Here is a 20,877-nt window from a genome sequence, read left to right on the forward strand (position 1 = left end):
AAGTGGTTTACAAATTAGCAATTCACAATTCTTCAACTTGTAAATTGGGGTTAAAAGTTTCGAAAGGGACTGATATTTTGAGTGGATAATCTCCTCACCATATATATTATCCTCATAAAAAATCAGTCCACTCTGAAACTTCTAATTGATGTTAGGCAAAAAAAAAAAAAAACCCTTGTCAAACATTGACTTATATATATAATATGGATATATATGATCAAGAGCCAACTATTTGATCAACATATTTTGTCCTATATGGGTTAGAAGTTTCATGATAGACTGATTTTTTTTGTTGAGGATGACCTCTATGGTGAGTAGATCAGCCTCACAAAAAACCAGTCTATATGAAATTTCTAACCTCATTAAAGTGGTCTATAAAAAATGGATGATTCTAGACTTTAACTTGTAAACTATGCTTAGAAGTTTCGGAATGATAATTATATTTGTAAAATATAAAATAATAAAGTGATATCTATATCTCAATCTATCTCAACATCATTGGTCTAGGAAAAGAATATTCTTAAAGTTTCAAGAGATTATTTAGTTCACTTGAATTATGTGTACATGATCATAAATATAGGTAACCAAACGACCAAAACAATGAAAAAAGATACTTTCATTTAATGCAACATGTCATTTTATAATAAAATAGAGTAAACTTGTAGCATTTATTGGTGCTTTAATTTATTTGCATGCAAAAGTACAAATACTATTTTAAACTAATTATCAAAATATATATATATATATATTAGTCGTGCTTGGGTGACAAAAATGGAGACACAAAGGTGACAAAAACTCGTGGTGCGCGCACATTACCGTAGATGCTTTTCTGCGAGATACGAGTAAAAAACATCTATGGTTATGTGCGCGCCACCATATCATTTTTGTCACTTTTGTGTCTCCGTTTGTGTCATTTCAGCATTTTTAAAAAAATGTATGAAATATTATTTAGATTGCTACAAATTTCAAAATAACAATAAGTGAAAAATTGACCTCATATGTCATCCTTAGCTCCACCAACAAATACTTCAAATGAATCAAGGAGACTTTCAACGTCCAAAGACGAAGAAAAAAATTAAGAGCTTATGTATGAGATTGAAGATGACGAATGTGATAGAGAGACAAGATGATATATTTTAGAAAGTAAAATCAAATTTTACCATAGAAGTTGAAGACAATGGACTAATGAGAGAAAAAGAGAGAGAATCAAAGGCTTTCTATAAGAAGTTAAAGACAATGGTAAGGCTAGCAATAGATCAGATTAGGGTTGATGAATTCTAGAGGATTGTGCTGTTAGATTGTAAATGCGGTAATCCATTAAAGCTCAACGATCCGTAATAAGATTTCAAATCTCATTAAATTAGTAAGAAAAATGTTTTTCTTAGTGGATTGAGTATTTAATTGTGCCAGATTACGAGCATTGGAGACGAAAATTAAAGATTTTAATTTGTTTTTTTTTTTTTTAATATACAAATAGAAGATTTATTTGTATTAAAATATATGTTGCATCTTATAGAATATTTGCAACCCAAAATCAGTTTGATTTCGATTTGGTCTTAAACCGAACTAAACTGAACCATTGAGTTGCAAATGATTTGCAGCATATCAAGGCCTAATAGTACAATTGGTTTGGATTCATCAATGACATGTCCATCTCCACAGTCCTCACCCTTCGCATAGGTCGTCGAGTCGTTAGGTGTTAAAAGTACTTGCTGGTTGCACTTTACTCGATCTAAGTTCCTTACGTCTTTTTCTCTCTTGCCAGCAAAGAATGCTTGGCGGTGTTCATCTCTCTGTCCGTACGGTATTCAGATTCGGAATTATTCCCGATCATGCAAATCAGAGTCTTTCAATTTCACATTCAAATTCTCTCACTTGTTCTTTCTCCTCGTTCTCACATCAATTAGGTTTCAAAAGCAGAAAATCTCATAGAGCCAAATCGATTCTAATTTTCTGTAAGACTTCTCCTGGGGATTTTGGAGAGGCATCTAGCAATGGCGATGAACGCGATGACGAATACCTTGAAGCACTCGTCATGATTTCAGGTTCGAATTCGGAATTTTTTTATATCTTCACTGTGGATTTTATCTGATAGTTTAGTCCCATTTTTTTTTCCTGAAATTTGTATTTTTTGGAACTCCAGAGTTTCAATTCTTGTATGTTTGATCATGTTCTCTCTGTCTCTGCTTATAGATGCTAGGTTTATTTTCTAGGGTTTTCAATGTAAACAGTATGATGTGTTGGAGTTGGATTCGTTTGTAAAATTGCCACAATATTGAGTTAGATCAAATTGCAAATTAGATTGTTTCTCATTTTATTTTTTTGGGAAATTAGTAGAAGACCGAAAATGAGTGGAGAAAAGTTAAATTACTTGGTTGATTGCTCGAACGGATCTCCATTTTTGGTTTTCTCTGAAGATTTGAGTTTCGAGTTTTTATGGTAGTGAAGTCTTTTCATTCTGACATCCGAATCTAAAATCTGTCTTGATCTCGTAAGTCAAAACATGGTTTTAAAACTCGGTTTCGCGCGTCTTGTCTCGTCTCATCCAGGCCAGATACCGAGTTGTCTCGGACGAGTTTTCTGTTTTTGATGTCTCGTTCAAAAATAAAAAAATTGAACTTGAGGTATTAAATCTCAGTCAAAAAACTGACTTGTGTGTTTGTATCGTTCAGCCCTGATACTGAGTTAACTCGGATGACATGTCTTGGTCTCGGATGAGTTTTGAAACCATGGTTTGAAATAATATGGTACTAAATTCAGCTATTACAGTATTTTGTTTAATGGTGGTCTTGTTAACACGTTAAAGTGCAATAAATACACGTGGGGAATAAGCATCTAGAGGTATTTTGGTAAAAATAAATTAAATTTGAGGGCATTTCCGGTACAAAATGAAAAATTCCAGGTGTAATTAATGCACTTTAACACGTTCCTAAGAGGCACACGTTAACAAGACCCCAAGTTTAATAGTACTTGTCAGTTTAACACAAGACATGAGTGACCTTAAGTTGAGACATTGAAAGAAACAAATATTTGTCCATGCAAACAAATGAGATTTCTCAATTAAAAAATTAAAGACAACATAAACCTAAATTGAAGACTTCAATCTCGTCATCATGAAATAAAATATATGCTTTTCTCATCCATTGTGAATAGTATGCAATTGAAGTTAGTAATACTACTTAACATCATTTTAGTGGTCTGACTTCAAAATCATGTCACGTTTGGTAAGCTCTTCAACTACTTATGCACTGCAACTTTTTATCAGGTAACACAATTTTAAATGTATGGTTTCATATGCTTCAGTTAAATGTTGAAATTTTTTCTTTTTCTACCCTTTTGGTCATTTTGTTTGTTAGTAATAAGCACTTGGCTTGAGACTTGAGAGAGTCTACACTCTCAACTTCATGATCATTCTTAGGCTATGGGGCATACGTGCTACCCGCTGTGGAACACAACTTATGCCTCTTGGAGATTATTATATTTGTCCTATTGGAGGTATCTCCTTTAATGTCATAAGCACAAAATGCCTTATATTGAGCTAAAACAAAATCCTTTTGCACTCTAGCTAAAAACTCATCCTTATTAATACATTTCACCTTATAATCATTTGTTTGCTTTCGTGACTAGAATTCAACCAGTCCACGATATGAACAACTTGCAAGAGTACTTTATTCACACATAAAGATCATACGTCTATAATTTGTATCAAATTTATTGGGCCATACCTTTCAAAGATATGTAGCACAATGCATTAGAAACTTTTTTTAGCCTACGATCTAGTGGCAGACAAAGATACCCCCTCCCTATTTCAATATGGGTGTAATTGTGTAAATGTTATACTGTTATTAGTGCAACATGAAGATCATGCTTCTGAAATATGCAATATAAATGGACCTTAAAGGTGGAGCTTTTTTGTTTTTAATATTTAAGAAAGTAAACATGCCCCAAGTATGGGTTTAAATACTTCTGTAAGTTTTCACTCCAATCCAAATTTACCGTGTTCATTCTAGGTGGATGTGGTTAGTGGCTTTGCAATCTGAAGTCTGTTAAACTGCTTGTTGAATAAGCTATACTCTGAAATGCAATAGAATGTTCTTTCTTTTGCTTTAATCTACTTAACGTACACATTTGATAGTTATTCCTTTTCTGCTGTGTGCACTCAAAAGTAGATAATTGAGTGAAGTACTGTGAACTAACCAACTACTCCAAAAGACCGATCTGTTGGAGAGGAGAACTATGAATACAAGAAGGTCACGGGGCTGGGTATGACACACCAGAGAGTGGAGGAAAATATACACTCAACAGTTCCCCTCACCCATAAGGGGTGGAAAGAATCGAATCCGTGACCTATGCAAACCTAGTGCTCTAATACCATGTTAACCAACCAACTACTCCAAAAGACTGATTTGTTGGAGACAAGGAGAACTATGAATATAAGAGGGTCATGGGGCTAAATTGAGGTATTAAACACTCGAGAGTGGAGGAAAATATACACTCAACAAATACCTAATTAAAATACTTCATCTCGAGGGAACAACATGCCCAGAATTTAATGTAAGACTTAACTGCGTTATTTTATACGTGCTTGGGTAATTTCATCTTGGCACTAAACTCACTGTGCTTCACCTTGTGTTCATTTACATAATTGTTCCCTTCTAGTCCTGGAATAGGGCTGGAATTCCCCACCCTCCATGGCATTGCCTTTAGAATGGGTAACTATTTTTATGTTTATATTTCAATTAAGAGAAGAAGTTAGAGTTTCTTAACGGACACTTTGTTTGTGAATCAAACACCTTAACTAGGGAAAGTTTTTGCCTAATGTGCCTTTTCTCAATGTTTTTAGAAAACCCCAATAATCTTCTTTGTCTGATTCTTAAATTGTTAAAATTTGCATTTGTTTTTCGATAGCATCATTTATAGTATGAATACTAAGGCATATTCTTTCCATTTTCTCTAGGTGTACTTGATTAACCTTGAATGTCACACCCCGTTTAATTGATGCAGAAACTGTCAGGCACCACCGTTTGCGGATGCAAGGGTTTCTAGAAGAGACAAAATGGAACTCTGGTCAGTTATTTCCTTTCTCTATTCAAGCAAAGGAGTCAAAACCTGAAGTTCGTTCCATTGGACTTGGGTTTCTACGTCGTTTTCAGAGTCCCACTATTTTCCTCAAAATTGCCTGTGATGGAGACTTATTACTACCAATTATTGTTGGTACGTACTAGTATTACCTTTTTATTTTTGATTGGTACATGTATGAACTTTTCTTATCATAATCTGCCTTTTGTATGTTAATCATTGCGTTATTGGCATTTTCATCATCATTTCTGGACAGTTTTGCGTATAAATAAATTTATTTGTCCGTCAGTGCAGGGGAATTTGCAATTGAAAAACTTATTGATGCCTTAAGAGGGGACGAAAATGGTGTAAGATTCCTTTTTCTGCTCACCTTAGTTGTTTTTCTTACAGATTTGGCACTGAAGTGTTGGTTTCATGCAGGGTTGCCCAAACCAATTCCAGTTCGTGAAAAATCTTGTAGGGAAACTTGGTTATGAGGTAAGGAGTTGATTTTCTCATTTTCTTATGTAGTGTAGACACGTTTGAGGTTTCTCTCATCTGGCCCATGCTTCTTGTATTTACTTCCTTTGACTTTGAGTTTTCATGATAATATTTTCATCGAGGTCACTCTCGTGAAATTGGTAACATATGAAAGTGATATTTCTAGGTTCCGACCACCAGTATTCCTAAGCATATTACCCCCCACCCCCTTAGGTTACATTTCATTGGATTGAAATGATGATTTGAGAGGAACGGACAAGAAAAATGAAAATGGAAAGAGAGTATTATGGTTTTGTGTACTGTCTTTGCTCTTTCAATCCATAACATAATAAGTTGTATATGTAACCCTCCAGTGAAACTGATGTAGGACGGTGAGGGAAAAAGAGAAAAATAGGGGTTTAAGGAATCTGATTTGGGTAGCTTGGGAATTGGGTTAAGGATTTGGGCGACAATAAGAAACATGATTTTTCAAAATCCCAATTGCTATATGTTGAAATGTAAAACACAATTTTCTAATTACAACAATTTGAAATTACGATTAGGGGAAGGTTTAAGGCATTTGGTTTGGTTGGGGATAAGTGATAGGGTGTAAGTTAGATTTGAAAAAGAGATTAATGAAATAAGGATTAAAGAAAATGGGTAAAGGATTAAGAGTTGAGGTTTGTAGGTTTCAAGAATCAAGAATTCAAGATTTCAAGAAATAAATAAATAAAATAAAAAATTCATGAAAAAAATAAAAAATTCAAGAAAACAGATTTTATGGGTGGTTTCTTGAAAGGATTAGGGGGTTCTTACTTGATAGTTTCTCGATCTTTCAAGAAATAAAAAAAAATGTAGAAAAGATGGATTGAAGAAGAAGATTTATAAAAAAAAAATTGATATTTACCTTGGAATCACCCCCAATGATCTCCATGGCATCGACCACATTTAATACACCAACATTCAAAACAAGAAACCAATTTTTTTATATTTATTCATTCACTGTTCTTCGTAAATAAACCCTAATACAATCTGTAAATAAAAAAACCAATCAAGAGCCCTAATAAACTAAATAAACCTAATTATTGTAACTCTCTCTCCTAATTTTCCAACTCTCATAAACTTAAATAAAAGACGTTATAAAGTTACCAAACTACCCTAACTATTATACTAACACCATGGGCCAATAAAACATGAAAATAAGCCTAAAAACATAAAAATAAAGCCCTAAAACAAAAAAATAAAATCCACTCTTCACGCTTTGATGTTCCCATCAGAAACATACCAGGAAAGAAATAATCAAAAGTGAGCTCCTATATCCTCAGAAGGAATGCAATTATATTTTTCAACAATCACTTATTCTTTTTGGCAACAAACTAGCTCATATAAAAGTGATTGCGATTGACTACTATGACCAACCAGACTTCTAACTCATTGGCATAGAAGAATGTGGTTTTCCAATTTTGGCCAGCCACTACAGCCTGTTGTTACTGTTAGAGTCCCAAGTGACACTTTTGGATGATTCACCCTTTTATCACAGGGGACCATGGAAATCTGCTGTCCATAAAAGGCCTATTTGTATCAATGGGCAAGTTTCTTTTCGTTGCTGTGTACTAAGGTACTTTTGGTTATGAGCCTCCAAAAGTGTTCCATATGGCAAAGGGGCAATGGATTCATTGTGCATGCATGCTATGAATATCTTGGACAATTAATTTCTGTATTGTTACTGTTTTTGTTGGCGTTGGTGGTTCTGCTGTTGGGCTGTCAAAGAATACCTGATTGACCGGCAGGTATGATCATCAGTAGGTCTTGCTTTCGTTTTTTGGAACCAGTTAAACTTGGATACAATCGGGTTGCCCAAAGGCTAAATGGAATGAAAAATTTAACTGGAACTGGAACTGGAACCAACATATATTGTATGGTCTTATTCTAGGTATATTGCCATCCAAACGGAACCGACCCTTGATGCCCTATTGTGGGTTCAATGGGAAAATTGTTGGTGTTATAGATGAAATATCTCTATAATCGTTGTTGAGTGCCAGGAAGGTGATGAAAATCTTGCCTTTATGGAAAATGCAGTCAAAGAAATAGTTTTTGCTTAGACTAACTTGATCAATTACTGTTGTTTTAAGTGACGCATCTACATTTTTGCGATCACTTAAATGAGAGATCTTCTACCTGGATGAAGCATAAAAATATATACAACTTGAAGGATTGTCGTATCATTTGTTTTGCTCATTAATATCTAAGCCTTAAGTATAGTTGTTTTCAAAATCATAAAAAAGGGTTTACTATGTTTTATATCTTTTTATTGATAAAATTACTACATATTGTACAATATTCTCTGTTCAATCACTTTTGTATGGTATTTGGTAATGTATCATTTGAATTAAATGCAAGAATGTAATGACTCCCCAACCAAAGTAGTTAATAAGGCTGCTAAACTCATCATCTACAGCAAAACAGAAGGGCCTTGACTTGAATTACTGGCTGATGCCACTCTTTTTCTAATGGTTACAATATTGAACATTGGAGGATGGTGCTAACAATTTAAGCTATTCTGCTCATTGAAAAATTGGTGCTAGTCTTGTTTTTTTTTACTGTAATAATCCATAAATTATTCAATAACAGATAGCACCAAAAGCTCATAAATTATTTACATTCGACACCTTGTACCCTTGGCTTGCTCATAAACTTAATTGTCCATTTAACATAGTTTCGGGAATTTTTTTTGCGACATAGACATGAATTATGTAGCATCTGAATGATCATGAGGCCTACTGGCCGTTTAGAATCGTTTTGTGGGGTCTGTGGAACTTCTATTCTTCTGAGTGCAACTTGAGTGCCATGAAAAGTGGTCATTGGGAAGAAATTAATGTGTTCATGACATACTTAATCTTCCTCAGGTCTATTGGTCATTTAGAATCTTTTGGAACTTTTTTAGAACTTCTGTTCTACTGACTCTGAAGTCTGGGATGCTTGATATGGTATACTTCATTCCACCATGAATCATTTTTGAATTTCAGGTAAAAATGGTGCGGATTACAGAAAGAGTGGTTAATACGTACTATGCTAGAATATATTGCAGCAAGGTAGTGGCAATACTTTCTTGAATTTAGTGGTTAGTTAGGTTTGAGATAGATGGAAGTGCCTTCCACCTTATATTTGTTTGTTTCCTTGGAAAAACATTTCAGATTTATGAAATTTCGTACTTTATAATCTGCAGCCAGGGGAAAAAGCCATTCTAAGTGTTGATGCACGTCCGTCAGATGCCATAAATGTGGCAATGAGATGCAAGGTAATGTTAATATATTCTGTTACTCGGCAAACACAGACAGTTGTTATGATTCACAAAAACTATATGGTTAGTTCACCAATAATTCTATAATTAAGAGAATGTTTTGAAAGTTTAATGATGACCATCTTGGATCACTATCTACATGGGTATACAAAAAAAGTGTAATTAAAAGGTGGAAAATGGGTGTTTTTGAAAAATTGGAAAGTTGCTCATACCTGTTGAAAAGTTGTAATAGTAAACATTTTTTTTAATATAATAATTACTACTCGTGATAGTAATATATTACTATCATATTGAGTGACATGATAAATTGTCGTACTAAACAATCAATGGAAGAAGTGCATTAAGTGGGCATTTTCATGTTCCCAGTTTCATATTAAGAAACTGACATATTGGTGGCGGGAGATCAAACTTTCCTGTTTGAAAAATGCAAATCTCTCCCCAGAATAACCTAATTTCCGACAATTCCTACTTCGGTCTTTTTGAGTGTTTTCCGAGTCAGGATTCTTGTTTTGATAGACTGAACTTCAAATTCTATGCAAGTTCTTGAACTGAAGGAGTAGATTGAGTTTTATATTGAATTTGAGTTTTAGATCTTGGGCTGTTGACTCCTAGTTTTTGTACAATTTGCTGAAGATAAATTTCAACTATCTTTTTATTCTTTCAAGAGGCCTTTGTAAACATGAATCATGTCCCATAGATCCACTCTTTGTATTCATTTTTCAGACATCAAATAATACACATAAGCACCTTAATGGAATTGTTAACATGTAAAATAAAAAAGCAGTATCTTAGTAAACAATTCATTCGCTTTGGTGGTAGAAATCCATTTTAGTTCATGCCATCGACATGTTTAGTTCAAGGCTTCAAGCCTATCTTCAATGCTTGATTTAGTTATACAAAGGAATATCATAAACAATTCTTGTGCACTTTACTGAGTTCAGATGTTTGAATTGATTAAAGTGGGAAGAATCTTGGTTGGTATAAAACACTTGTTAATGTAGTGGAAAATTACTAAATGCAGGTACCGATTTATGTAAACAAGCAGATTGTCTTGACAGATGCAATTAAAATTGTTCATGGAACACGAAGAGGAAGTGATGTGAAGTCAATTTATGATGTATCATTGGACAGGTATTGATCATAAGCAAGCTGGAATCTTCCTATTGCTATTATGACTTCTAGAATTGTGTTATCATGGAAACCATTATCTTTTCTCACATTATTCTCCCTTACTTTTGTGGATATTTCATTTTTTACTGCCTGTAAGTAGAGTGCACCTAACTATAATGATTAGGGGAAAAATATACAAAAACTGAACACCTAGATGATATATCTCAAGAGAAGAAAAAGTATTTGTGACCAAGATGAAAAGGCTGAGCTGGATTGCTCCCTAAAGAATCTGCGATTTAATGCTTAGTGATCAGTTAGGCTCTTTAGCCCCAAACGATGTCTTAGTATCCTTCCATTTGTTATGATTTGATCTGTATGAAGTCTGATAACCATGTCTTTGATAACAAGGAAAGTACTTTGGAGTAAGTCCTGTAAAAATCAAGGCTCTATTTGTTGTATTAATGGGTTTATTCAACTGGGTTTTCACAAGTTTACATTTTGGTGATTTTGTGTTCAGGTGGGATGCGATTGTCAGCAGCTCGTCCTTGAGCTTGTATTTGCAGTTGTGCAATGCTTTTCTCTCCCACAATTTTTTGTCCTGTATCATGTCTATCTGTTCACCTTGTAAACTCCCTTTTATCAATATAAAAGGAAAAAGAGTTAGGCTAGCCTGACTAACTTAGTAAGAATTCAAGTCTTAGTAAGGGTCGTTGGGCCACATGGATTGCCATATAGGCAATCCAACACCACCATTCTCTAGACATGATGGAAAATAAATAAATTAACCTTTTTCGGCTTCATCCAAGGTTTTGAAAATGGATGGCCAACAAATTCCCAAATTTAAAGTTAAAATTCATTGATGAAAAATAACTTCTTTTGTATAAGTTCTTAAAATTTTGAGATTGCTATAACTGTGGCATCCAATCATGTTTTGGATGCCACAAGGTGGTGCCGGCCACGAAACATTCCTCACTAAATACTTAAAAAAAAAAAAACATTCCTCACTAATGTAGTCTAGAAAGTTTTTTTTTTCAAGGAAAAGCTATGTGTGTCGAGACTTGTCTGCTGAAATTAGTTTTTCAATATTTGGTGAATTCTACTAGAAATAGTGTGTAATAACAAATTGGAGTTACAATGGCACTACCGTAAAATTTACTTGAGATGGTCCTTGGGAGGTGGTAACGATTAAAGCAAGGTCCACAGTGATGGGAAGAGAGGGAAAAAGACTTGTTTCTGGCCTTCCTTTAAATTCAGATACTTGATTATTTATGATGGGTGTCCTTGGAGGTATGAATCCCTAATAGTCCTGCATCTGTGGGAGAATATATGGGTGGAGTTCAACTCTTTTCTTCCTGATCCTTTTTTTTCGTCTTTTTTTTTTCCGGTATACTTTCATTCTGCACTCTCCTGTTTTTGGATTTATTATTATTATTTTTTAGGGTGGTTGCCTTAAGAGTTATATTTTTTGTTCAGTGCCGCAGATGGTCCAGATTTACTTGTTGAAGAACTTGATTTGGTGAGGAATATGAATTTAGCTGTCAAAGAGGAAAGATACAAAGATGCAGGTACTCAATAGTAAACAGCCTATCAACTGCTCTTTAGAAAAAAGGGTATATGGTTTGGCGTAACTCCATGTTGACACCGTAACATTTTGGCAATTACACTTATCTCCCCTGAAGTTATCAAATTGATTCACTTAGACTCCTGTCAATAAAAATATTTTAGACATGCTCTTTTTATTTCATATAAAGACTATTTTAGCCTTTTTAATAATTTAGAAAGGAGGAATCACCAAATTTCCATTAGGAGTTAGTTGAGAACAGAGTCACCAAAAGAAAGTTTTATTCAGCTTACGATTTTTTCATTTATTTTTGTACAATAAAATAAAAATAAAAATGAGGATTAAAATGGTCAAATAACATTGGGACATTAACACAATTACTTAGAAGGGTGATAAGTGAAATTATCGAAAGGTTTAGGTGTCAATATGAAATTATGCCAAATCATAGGGGGTTAAAGTGTTATTTACCTTTGAAAAAAAGTTGATGCCAATACTATGACAATCTCGTATTTGCCCCCCCCCCCCACCTCCTTTTTTTTTTTTTTAAATGAAGAAAGTTATACTATACTTGCTAAACCAAAATTTAATTGATTACTGTTTCTTGTAGCGATGTGGAGAGAAAAACTCATGAAGCTCCGCCTGTCCAGTGATGAGCTTTAACTTATTTCTGAGGTGAAGTCTTTCCCTGTATGTCTGCATGTTTGTTATGACTTATATACATTTTTCTGGTCTCTTATCTCGGGGTATAGTAATTATGGATAGATAAAGATGACGACCATTTTCTCTATTTATATGTAACCCAGAATCAAATAAAATGAAGATAATTACAAAATCAATAGTCTTAAAAGGTTTTGCTAATATGCCATTAGCAATGTAATACTAAAATTTTTGGTTGAAGTCTTGTCATACCTCGTACTTCTGAAAGCAAGTTGAGGTATGTTTTGGTGTTTCTTCCAGGAAAGATCTTAATAAAATCATCAATATCTCATGATATTAATAAATGATTTTGTTTTTATAGAATAATTTTTTTTTTTGTGTCTTAAAATTGAGGAATAGACTTAAGATTTTCCTTTCTGGCAAAGAGGGCATATTGTTTAGAAACAAGTTGGTTTTCTTTGATCGAATCAAATATCTTGATTTTGATTTGAACTTTTGTTGATATTAATGGATGTTTACAGTTTTCGGTTTGGGTATTTTTCTGCATGACTTGAAGTTTCACTCTTTTCAAATGTCACGACTGATACCAGAATGAAATATTGACGGAACCATTCACATTGTTTCCAAATAGTTTCAGATTTATATGGAATGTCTGGTTTTCTCACTTGACTGCAACATTGCCTCAGGGATGATAGTTTAAGCCTCGGATTTCTGTGTTCCTTAACCTTACCCCTTACGTTGTTATTTGCATATCGCTCGTGCTTCTAATACAGGACATATATATATGGCAACAGATGGTAAAACTGGTACATCCGAAATGGTTTGAATGTTAAGATATTGACTGTTCATTACGAATGATGCACTTCACAGAGCTTAGCCCAATATATAGAGCTCAGTTGGTTTGACAAATTACAAAACAACGTTGAGGTCGCAGTTTCAAATCTTGCTTACACAAAAAATAAATAAATAAAAAAGAATGATGTACATTACAGAAAATGATTACAAGGGTGTGATTTTCGTGCAGTCTTCTAGTGTTTTTTCTGGAAATTAATGGATCAGGTTTGGATAGGATTGGGTTTGATCCATGGTTTTAAAACTTGGTTTCGCGTCTCGTCCAGGCCCGATACCGAATTGTCTCGGACGAGTTTTCCGATACGTTTGAGATGTCTCGTGAGACAAGTCAAAAAATTGAACGTGAGTCCTAAATCTTGGTCAAAAAATGACTTTGTGAGTTGGTCTCGTTCAACTCCGATACTGAGTTAACTTAGGTAATACGTCTCGGTCTCGGATGAGTTTAAAAACGGTTTGATCTGGGACCAATCTATAATGATCAGGTCGGGCCCTTAACTGATCTGATAAGTATTGGATTGGACCAGATATATATATATATATTTTTTGATAAGTAAAAAAAAAAAAAAGGCCTGGTATGGGATCTTCATCATAATCCAAAACCTCAGAGTCATATCTGAAGTAACTGGATTGGAATAGATTGGATTTAAGGCCTCATCGGAGCCACTGATGGTCTACTGGAAACGATAGAGATGTTTAAGTAACTAGAGAAACCTGGGATGGTCATATAGTTTATGTTCCAGCTGATAACATAAGCATCGATTTTGTTTTTCTGTTTTTATTCCTCATGGAGAAAGGTTAGTTTGGAACACATATAAGATCTCTTAATCAATTGTTCTTAAACGTGATCAATTGGGGCTAATCGCTTCCTAGCCCAAAATGATGCAAATTCTCGTGAACATGTGTTTTTTTTATTTTTTTCTTCTTTGATCTTTGTACTGAAACTTGACAAATGAAAATATGTCATAATCCATGTATAATGTAGAGTGATCTACAAAGTTGGACAAGCAGAGTTGACAAGAATTATATGTAATCAACCAAGCTATTGATCCAAGCCTTGAAATGATGTTGTCAAGAATTGAATTTATATCTTAATTTAGTAAATAGAGGAATTTGAGCATCGACAGATATTGTTCCTCCATTGTTCAAGAATTTATAATTTTTTGAAGTATCATGATCATCCAATAAGAAGGTTTTCAATTTCTTCAAATGAACGATATGAAAACCTATTGATCCTAACAACTGATAATAAATGATTATGTTGGAACACAACAAATATTTTATTTTGAATCACGGCGTAAGAAACTTTGCAATTTTGGAATAAATGAATGGATCAACAGTTCAATTTTTTATTGGGCGGACAAAATTGGGCTGGGACATGTTGAAAAATCGGTCCAGATGGATTGAGCCGATGGGTGGTGTTGGACAATCCTCAACAATGACTCAACTTGATGGGTAGCCTTTTAAGTTTCAAAAATGCTTTCAAATCTTGTCAGAAACTGTGATGATTTGCCCGATTCATCTCGGTATTGTTCACAGGCGAGTGAGATATTGATTGTGAATCGTTTCCTAGACGATCTCATGACAATTGAGATGACTCGGTTGATATTTTGAAAATCACAATTGACTCAGTAAAACTCGACTGAGTGAAATTACCTGTATTTTCTTTATTTTAAGAAGGCAAATTATGAAGGCACCCCACTTATTCATTTGGGACATCCATGTACAAAAGGCACCCCCATATTGATGGATTCGTGATTAGGGCAACCCAGAAGATGAAGGCAATACAATATTTTTTTTCAAAATGTCAACACTAAACAAGACTTTTTTGTTCTTTGTGGACATAAAAATGTCAATTTCTAAATGTTGCCCTTGATGATTTTCGTCGGGTGCTCTAACAACGGTAAAATTTACATTAAATTCACCACTTTTCAATTATTCAGATTGCCCTTACCTTATCAGTTCGTGGGGTTGCTTTTATAATTTTCCTTTAGGGAAATATCTCTATTTTCTTTATTTTTAATGGGGTGTAATAAGTAAAATTTGGGGTGCTAACAGTAGTTCTCATAAATAATTGTAATTCGAGTTTAAAAGTGTTTGTTTGTAGTTTGTACTTTTGTATTGGGTGAGACGAGATGACTCGGACGATTCAACTCGATATAAACTACCGAGTTTGAAAACCACGTTTTTAAAACATAATTAGCAGAAAGAAATCTTTCTCCTCATGAATCGTGCTCCCATGGCGGAGTTGTTTGTTTGTTTGAACGAAGATGTGGGGTTTCAACATCTCCATGTTTGCTTGGAGATGGAAGAGGGCCCACTGGAAGATCTCTCATCATCTGATCATGATGCGTGGTCTCAACAACACGTGTCAACCTTCCCAACACTTCAACTCCTCACTTCAACCCAAGCATAAAGAACCCCAAGATTTCCTTGGATGGAACAAAAAGATTTCCCATTTGATTCGAAAAGGTCAAATTAACGAAGCAAGAAGAGTGTTTGATTCCATACAAAACAGGAACACCGTGACATGGAACTCCATGATTACTGGTTACGTAAAAAACAGAGAGATTTCAAAGGCAAGAAAACTATTTGATGAAATGCCTCAAAGAGATGTAGTCTCTTGGAATTTGATGATATCGGGTTACGTTTCTTGTCGGGGAAGTCGACAAATGGACGAAGGGCGATTACTTTTTGATCGAATGCCCGATAGAGATTTAGTCTCTTGGAATACTATGATCAGTGGTTATGCTCGAAATGGAAAGATGGATGAGGCATTGTTTCTTTTTCAAGAAATGCCGGAGCAGAACGTCATTTCTTGGAACGCTGTGATCACTGGGTTTTTGCAAAATGGTGATGTTTCCAGAGCGATCGAGTTGTTTGAGAAAATGCCCGAACGAGACTCAGCTTCTCTAAGTGCACTTGTATCGGGTCTCGTACATAACGATGAATTGGATGAAGCACGAAGAATTTTGCTTACTACCGGATTGCGGAGTGATGGAAAAGAAGATATGGTTCATGCTTATAACACTTTGATTGTTGGGTACGGTCGGAGTGGAAGAGTTGATGAAGCTCGGGATTTATTTGATCGAATTCCATGGTACTTAGATCAAGAAAAAGAAGAAGACCGACGAAAATTTGTGAGGAATGTAGTCTCGTGGAATTCTATGATAATGTGCTATGTGGAAGTGGGGGATCTTACTTCAGCTCGGATACTTTTTGATGAGATGAATGAAAGAGATGTCGTCTCGTGGAACACAATGATCAATGGCTATGTTCACACATCGGATTTAGATGAAGCCTCGAATCTTTTTCATAAAATGCACAATCCCGATGCCCGGTCGTGGAATGCTATGATTTCGGGGTATGCCCAACAAGGAAATTTGGGTCTCGCTCGTGATTTCTTCGAAAAGATGCCCGAGAAAACCTTGGTTTCGTGGAATTCGATGATAGCGGGATACGAACAAAATGGTGACTATGAAGAAGTGATTGAGCTATTCTATAAGATGCAAGCGGAAGGTGAAAAACCTGATCAACACACATTGTCTTCGGTGCTAAGTGCATGTGCCGGGCTTGTGGCTTTGTATCAAGGAATGATGATTCATCAGTGGGTCGTGAAGACAGCTAACGTAGACATACCGATAAATAATTCCCTTATCACTTTGTATTCGAGGTGTGGGGTTATAGTAGCGGCACGGGCGGTCTTTGATGAGATGAAATTGAAGAGAGATGTGATCTCGTGGAATGCTATAATTGGTGGATATGCTTATCAAGGTTTCGCTATGGAAGCTCTTATGCTCTATGGGGAGATGATAAAGCTGAAAGTACGACCCACACATATAACATTTGTTTCGGTTTTGAATGCATGTGCACATGCAGGGTTAGTTGACGAAGGTCGTAGACAATTCAAGTCTATGGTAGATGAGTTTGGTATTGAACCACGTGTCGAACACTTTGCTTCACTTGTTGATATAGTGGGTCGGAATGGGTATCTTGAAGAGGCCATGAATTTGATCAATAGCATGCCAGTTGAGCCCGATAGGGCTGTGTGGGGTGCGTTGTTGGGTGCTTGTCGAGTCCATAACAACGTGGACTTGGCACATGTTGCAGCCGAAGCATTGATGAAGCTTGAGCCAGAGAGCTCGGCCCCATATGTGTTGCTATCTAATATGCTTACGGATGCAGGGAAATGGGACGATGCGGTGGGTGTGAGGATGAGGATGGAAAGGAAGAATATTAGAAAGCAACCTGGTTATAGCTGGATTGAGTTGCATAACAAAGTTCATGTGTTTATTGCATCAGATAGATCACATCCCCTTGTCCAAGAGATTCATTTATTGATTGAGAGTTGTGATAGGGTTATCAAAGATTTGAATTTAAATGCAAATTTGTAAAATCTATATTTTCGAATTGGTCTTAGTCCAATCTGATTTGATAAAAGTATATATAAAATGCAACTAAATAACTATATAATTTAAATTTACATCATCGTATGGGTTCTTATCGGTTTGAGATATAATTGGATCAAAACCAATTAATTAAGCTATCAAATCGGATCTTTATTGGATTGGGTCCTTATTAGTTATGAGAACCCAAATCATTGATTCTGCACCGGGGTAGTTATTGGATCACAGCCAATAGAATTTTAGGTTTGGTTCGATCCATTCGAATAAATAGTTTTGTATTTAGATAAAAATATTTTAATGATAGATATCATAAAAATCTGTCTGGGTTTATTGAGGTACTATTTCCATTGGAAACCAAGATTAAAGTGGTTATATATAGAAAATAAAGAAATTAATAATTAGAGAGAGGGAGAGAGAGAGTTAATTAGGCATGGTGGCTTGACAAATTAATGTGGGCCGGGATGTTTTGAAAAATCATAGATATTTTAATAAACTTCACGTTTCGCAGATTTTTGTCGCTATGCTTCAACCTGATGACATGCCCTCTTAAATTTGGAGTTTTCCAAAATAATAATACAAAATGACTCTAATGCCCTCATCACCGTACTCATCACTATCACAACCATCATCATCATCTCATCACTATCATCACCACCTTCGTCATTAACATCATCATACTGCAGATGATGGGTTTTGAGAAGAAAACTCAAATGTTTCAAAGTTTTTCTTTTTCTCTTTAAGTGATAATTGGAAACTAAGGGCGAGGGGCATGTCAAGAAAGTGAAAATAGAGGAATATCTGAAAAATTCACCAAAATTTGCCATGAACACTTGTCATTTGAAGATAACACATTGAAAACGTTAGATTGAAGATGAGGTTGAATGGGTTCAACGTAATTTATCCCATAATAGCAACTTCATTATCTAGATTATTAGCCAACCATTACTTGTAGTAATGAGCCCACCCCCATTGACAAAAAATCCTAGCTCCGCCCCTAATTGTGCACATTGCAGCCCTATGCAACAACACTCTTTCCCTAATTAGGGGTGTGGAGCCTGGATTTTATTGTAGTGGGGTCAAACTATAATTGATGGTACAATTGAAAAGATTGAATATGAATAATTTTGGTAAGAAATTCAAAGGTTTTTGGTTAAAAATTAAAGAAAATACTATTTAAGTCTTTTCCAATTAATCCAGTTTTGATAAGAAATTCAACGATTTTTGGTTGGAAATTTAAGAAAATACTATTTAGGTCTTTTCCAATTAATCCATGAGAGAAGACCCAATCAAAAGACAATATCATTTTCAAAAATTGTATGGGGGCTAGGGAAAAAAACTGGAGGGAGGGGATGGGGTGGGGGCAAATGAGACATGTATTTAATTGAAAATACAGAATTGTCTAAAAGTTCTACGAGACAATTGCCCCCATAAGCTCCTTACTAGCTATGCCCCAATCCCTAATATATAGTCTTGCAAACTATCTATTATCGTATGAATGACCTTAGTCTTAAAAAAATGAGTAGCTTGATTAATATCTATGAACAAGTACCCAAAGTGTACCATAACTACTTAGTTTTTGGTCATCTCATGATAAAATTTTAGTAATGTATTATCATTTCCATTGAAGAATAAGCAATTGTGGCCTCTCTTTTTTTTTTTTTGATATATCTCGAGACTCTTAATGTGGTGGTAGATGCATTATGTTGTAACTATACTTACAACTTAATGCATCTACTACCACATTATCATTACTATGATGAAACTGAATGATACAATCAGAGTCCTTCCATCCGTCCATCTATCATCTCAACCTTACATTCAATTCTTTCTAAGATAAGTTATACTTTAGATTGGATTTTACGATCTTTAAAGATTCTAAACTTCTCACTGTATGAATAATGCCTTCAAATTTTTGGAATAAATACTAGGACAAGCAATTCAAAATCACAAATTAGATAATTTTGGATTAAAAAAAAATATTAACTACTTTTAAATTATTATGCTAAATTAGGGGCGGAGCTAGTAAGGAGTTGGAGCTGGTGGGGGCAATTTGCCCCTACAGACCTTTGAGACACCCTTATATTTTCAACTAATTATATGCCCCATTTGTCCCCATTCCCTCACCTCTCTCCCCATTTGCCCCCACACCCTCACCTCCCTCCAATTTTTGCCCTCCCCTCTTCAATTTTTGTTGTTGATGACATTGCCTCTTTATCGGGTCATCTCATATGCTAATTGGAAATGACCTAAATATCATTTTCTTCAATTTCTAATAAAAAAAATCTTTAAATTTCTCTCTAAAATTATTCATCTTCAAATTCGGCAGTTATACAATTAATCATGGTTTGTCCTGCCCCTATGCTAAATCATAATCAGTATGATAACGGATCAGGTTGGGTTGAATTGTGCATCATTAGTCGTTTTTTAGCTCACAGACTCCTTGGTGCTTGCCACGTCAAGCGTAAAAGGGCAATTTTATAATTAATGAGGATATTTTTGTAAATTAGAAACGCATTCAATACATATGGCTACATGTTATCGGTGGATCCCTGATTTATGTGTGAGAAACTTAAAATAAATTAAATTTGAATCCACTTCATGCCTTATCAAAGCCATCGCGTTTCATGCCTTGATGTTCGTCCGATTTGGTAAAGGCGGCAAAGCCAAGAAACTTGAATCTGCTGGCGTTCACTACACACCACACCACAGCACACGTCGCGTATCAGGCTAGCTGGATCCACTACTTGTGGTCCACACCAATATGATTCCAAATAGCTACTGTTCAACAAAGAAGTTTGTGTTTGGAATTATTGTTTTTTTCGAAATCGGGTCTACTTCATGCCACATGTACATATACAACCAACATTACATGCTTTCTTTCTAGATTCAATTCTTCAATATTTTAGATATACCCCTCCAAAGGTTTGTGAATATTTGAGTTTCCCCCTTTATTTTCAGACTGACGTATGACTCCCTTGACTTATGTCTTCTCTTATAAACTAATGAAAATGACTTAATAGATGTCAATTTCAAACTTTATAACTTCTATAGTAGATTATTTTTATTCCAATCATCCTCATCTTCTTTTTCGTTTTCAAACCTTCTTTCACCTTAATCTTTTATAATTAAAATTATGATTTTTTTTCTCTTCCTAATTCCGTCATTCTACTTCTTTAAAATCCTATCTTATTTTTTCGATTTGATAATTTGAAGTAGGTAAAATCTTAACATTCGAAATAGAAATAAAAATATTAATCTAAGGAGTTGGCTCAATGGTAATTTCAAATCTAATAAGCGGTGATAGTCCGTAGGTTGTATGTTCGATACCCAATATGAACAATGGTTCCTCGAGACTACTCGTGAAAGTGTGCCCTCACTTACCTAGTGCGTGTGATTGTAGTAAGTGCCTGAGGGAGGGATCCATATGCCTTGGATCACCCGATCCCAATCGGATG

General features: G+C 34.9%; 2 protein-coding genes across 3 annotated transcripts; both read left to right on the forward strand.

The window, feature by feature from the left end:
* Nucleotides 1-1,529: 1,529 nt before the first annotated feature.
* Nucleotides 1,530-12,418, forward strand: LOC147403854 (Wound-responsive family protein). 2 transcript variants are annotated; one of them, XM_086439607.1, is made up of 9 exons: nucleotides 1,541-2,045; nucleotides 5,005-5,214; nucleotides 5,374-5,426; nucleotides 5,500-5,556; nucleotides 8,565-8,630; nucleotides 8,765-8,836; nucleotides 9,861-9,970; nucleotides 11,423-11,514; nucleotides 12,118-12,418. In XM_086439607.1, the coding sequence occupies exons 1-9, from the start codon at nucleotides 1,772-1,774 to the stop codon at nucleotides 12,168-12,170; spliced, it is 987 nt and encodes a 328-aa protein (XP_086295733.1). In that variant the 5' UTR covers nucleotides 1,541-1,771; the 3' UTR covers nucleotides 12,171-12,418. The 2 variants fall into 2 exon arrangements, with proteins under 2 accessions (XP_086295732.1, XP_086295733.1); XM_086439606.1 differs by lacking the exons at nucleotides 11,423-11,514; nucleotides 12,118-12,418 and adding an exon at nucleotides 10,467-11,406 and having other exon boundaries at nucleotides 1,530-2,045.
* A 2,786-nt stretch (nucleotides 12,419-15,204) lies between these two features.
* On the forward strand, nucleotides 15,205-17,517 carry MEF9 (mitochondrial editing factor 9). The gene has a single exon (XM_086439608.1). It carries the CDS (start codon nucleotides 15,287-15,289, stop codon nucleotides 17,408-17,410), a length of 2,124 nt encoding a protein of 707 aa, XP_086295734.1. The 5' UTR covers nucleotides 15,205-15,286; the 3' UTR covers nucleotides 17,411-17,517.
* Nucleotides 17,518-20,877: the final 3,360 nt, after the last annotated feature.

The sequence above is a fragment of the Akebia trifoliata genome, chromosome 4 (assembly GCF_017979445.1).
Source record: "Akebia trifoliata isolate Shusen 1 chromosome 4, ASM1797944v1, whole genome shotgun sequence".
Classification (NCBI taxonomy): domain Eukaryota; kingdom Viridiplantae; phylum Streptophyta; class Magnoliopsida; order Ranunculales; family Lardizabalaceae; genus Akebia; species Akebia trifoliata.

What these genes read in the sequence shown, in the direction of transcription:
- LOC147403854 (XM_086439606.1), top strand. Translation starts at nt 1,772, where the DNA reads ATGCTTGGCGGTGTTCATCTCTCTGTCCGTACGGTATTCAGATTCGGA. An exon ending in AGCACTCGTCATGATTTCAG is followed by an intron (nt 2,046 to 5,004) that starts GTTCGAATTCGG and finishes TAATTGATGCAG; the next exon opens with AAACTGTCAGGCACCACCGT. An exon ending in TAAGAGGGGACGAAAATGGT is followed by an intron (nt 5,427 to 5,499) that starts GTAAGATTCCTT and finishes GGTTTCATGCAG; the next exon opens with GGTTGCCCAAACCAATTCCA.
- MEF9 (XM_086439608.1), top strand. Translation starts at nt 15,287, where the DNA reads ATGTGGGGTTTCAACATCTCCATGTTTGCTTGGAGATGGAAGAGGGCC.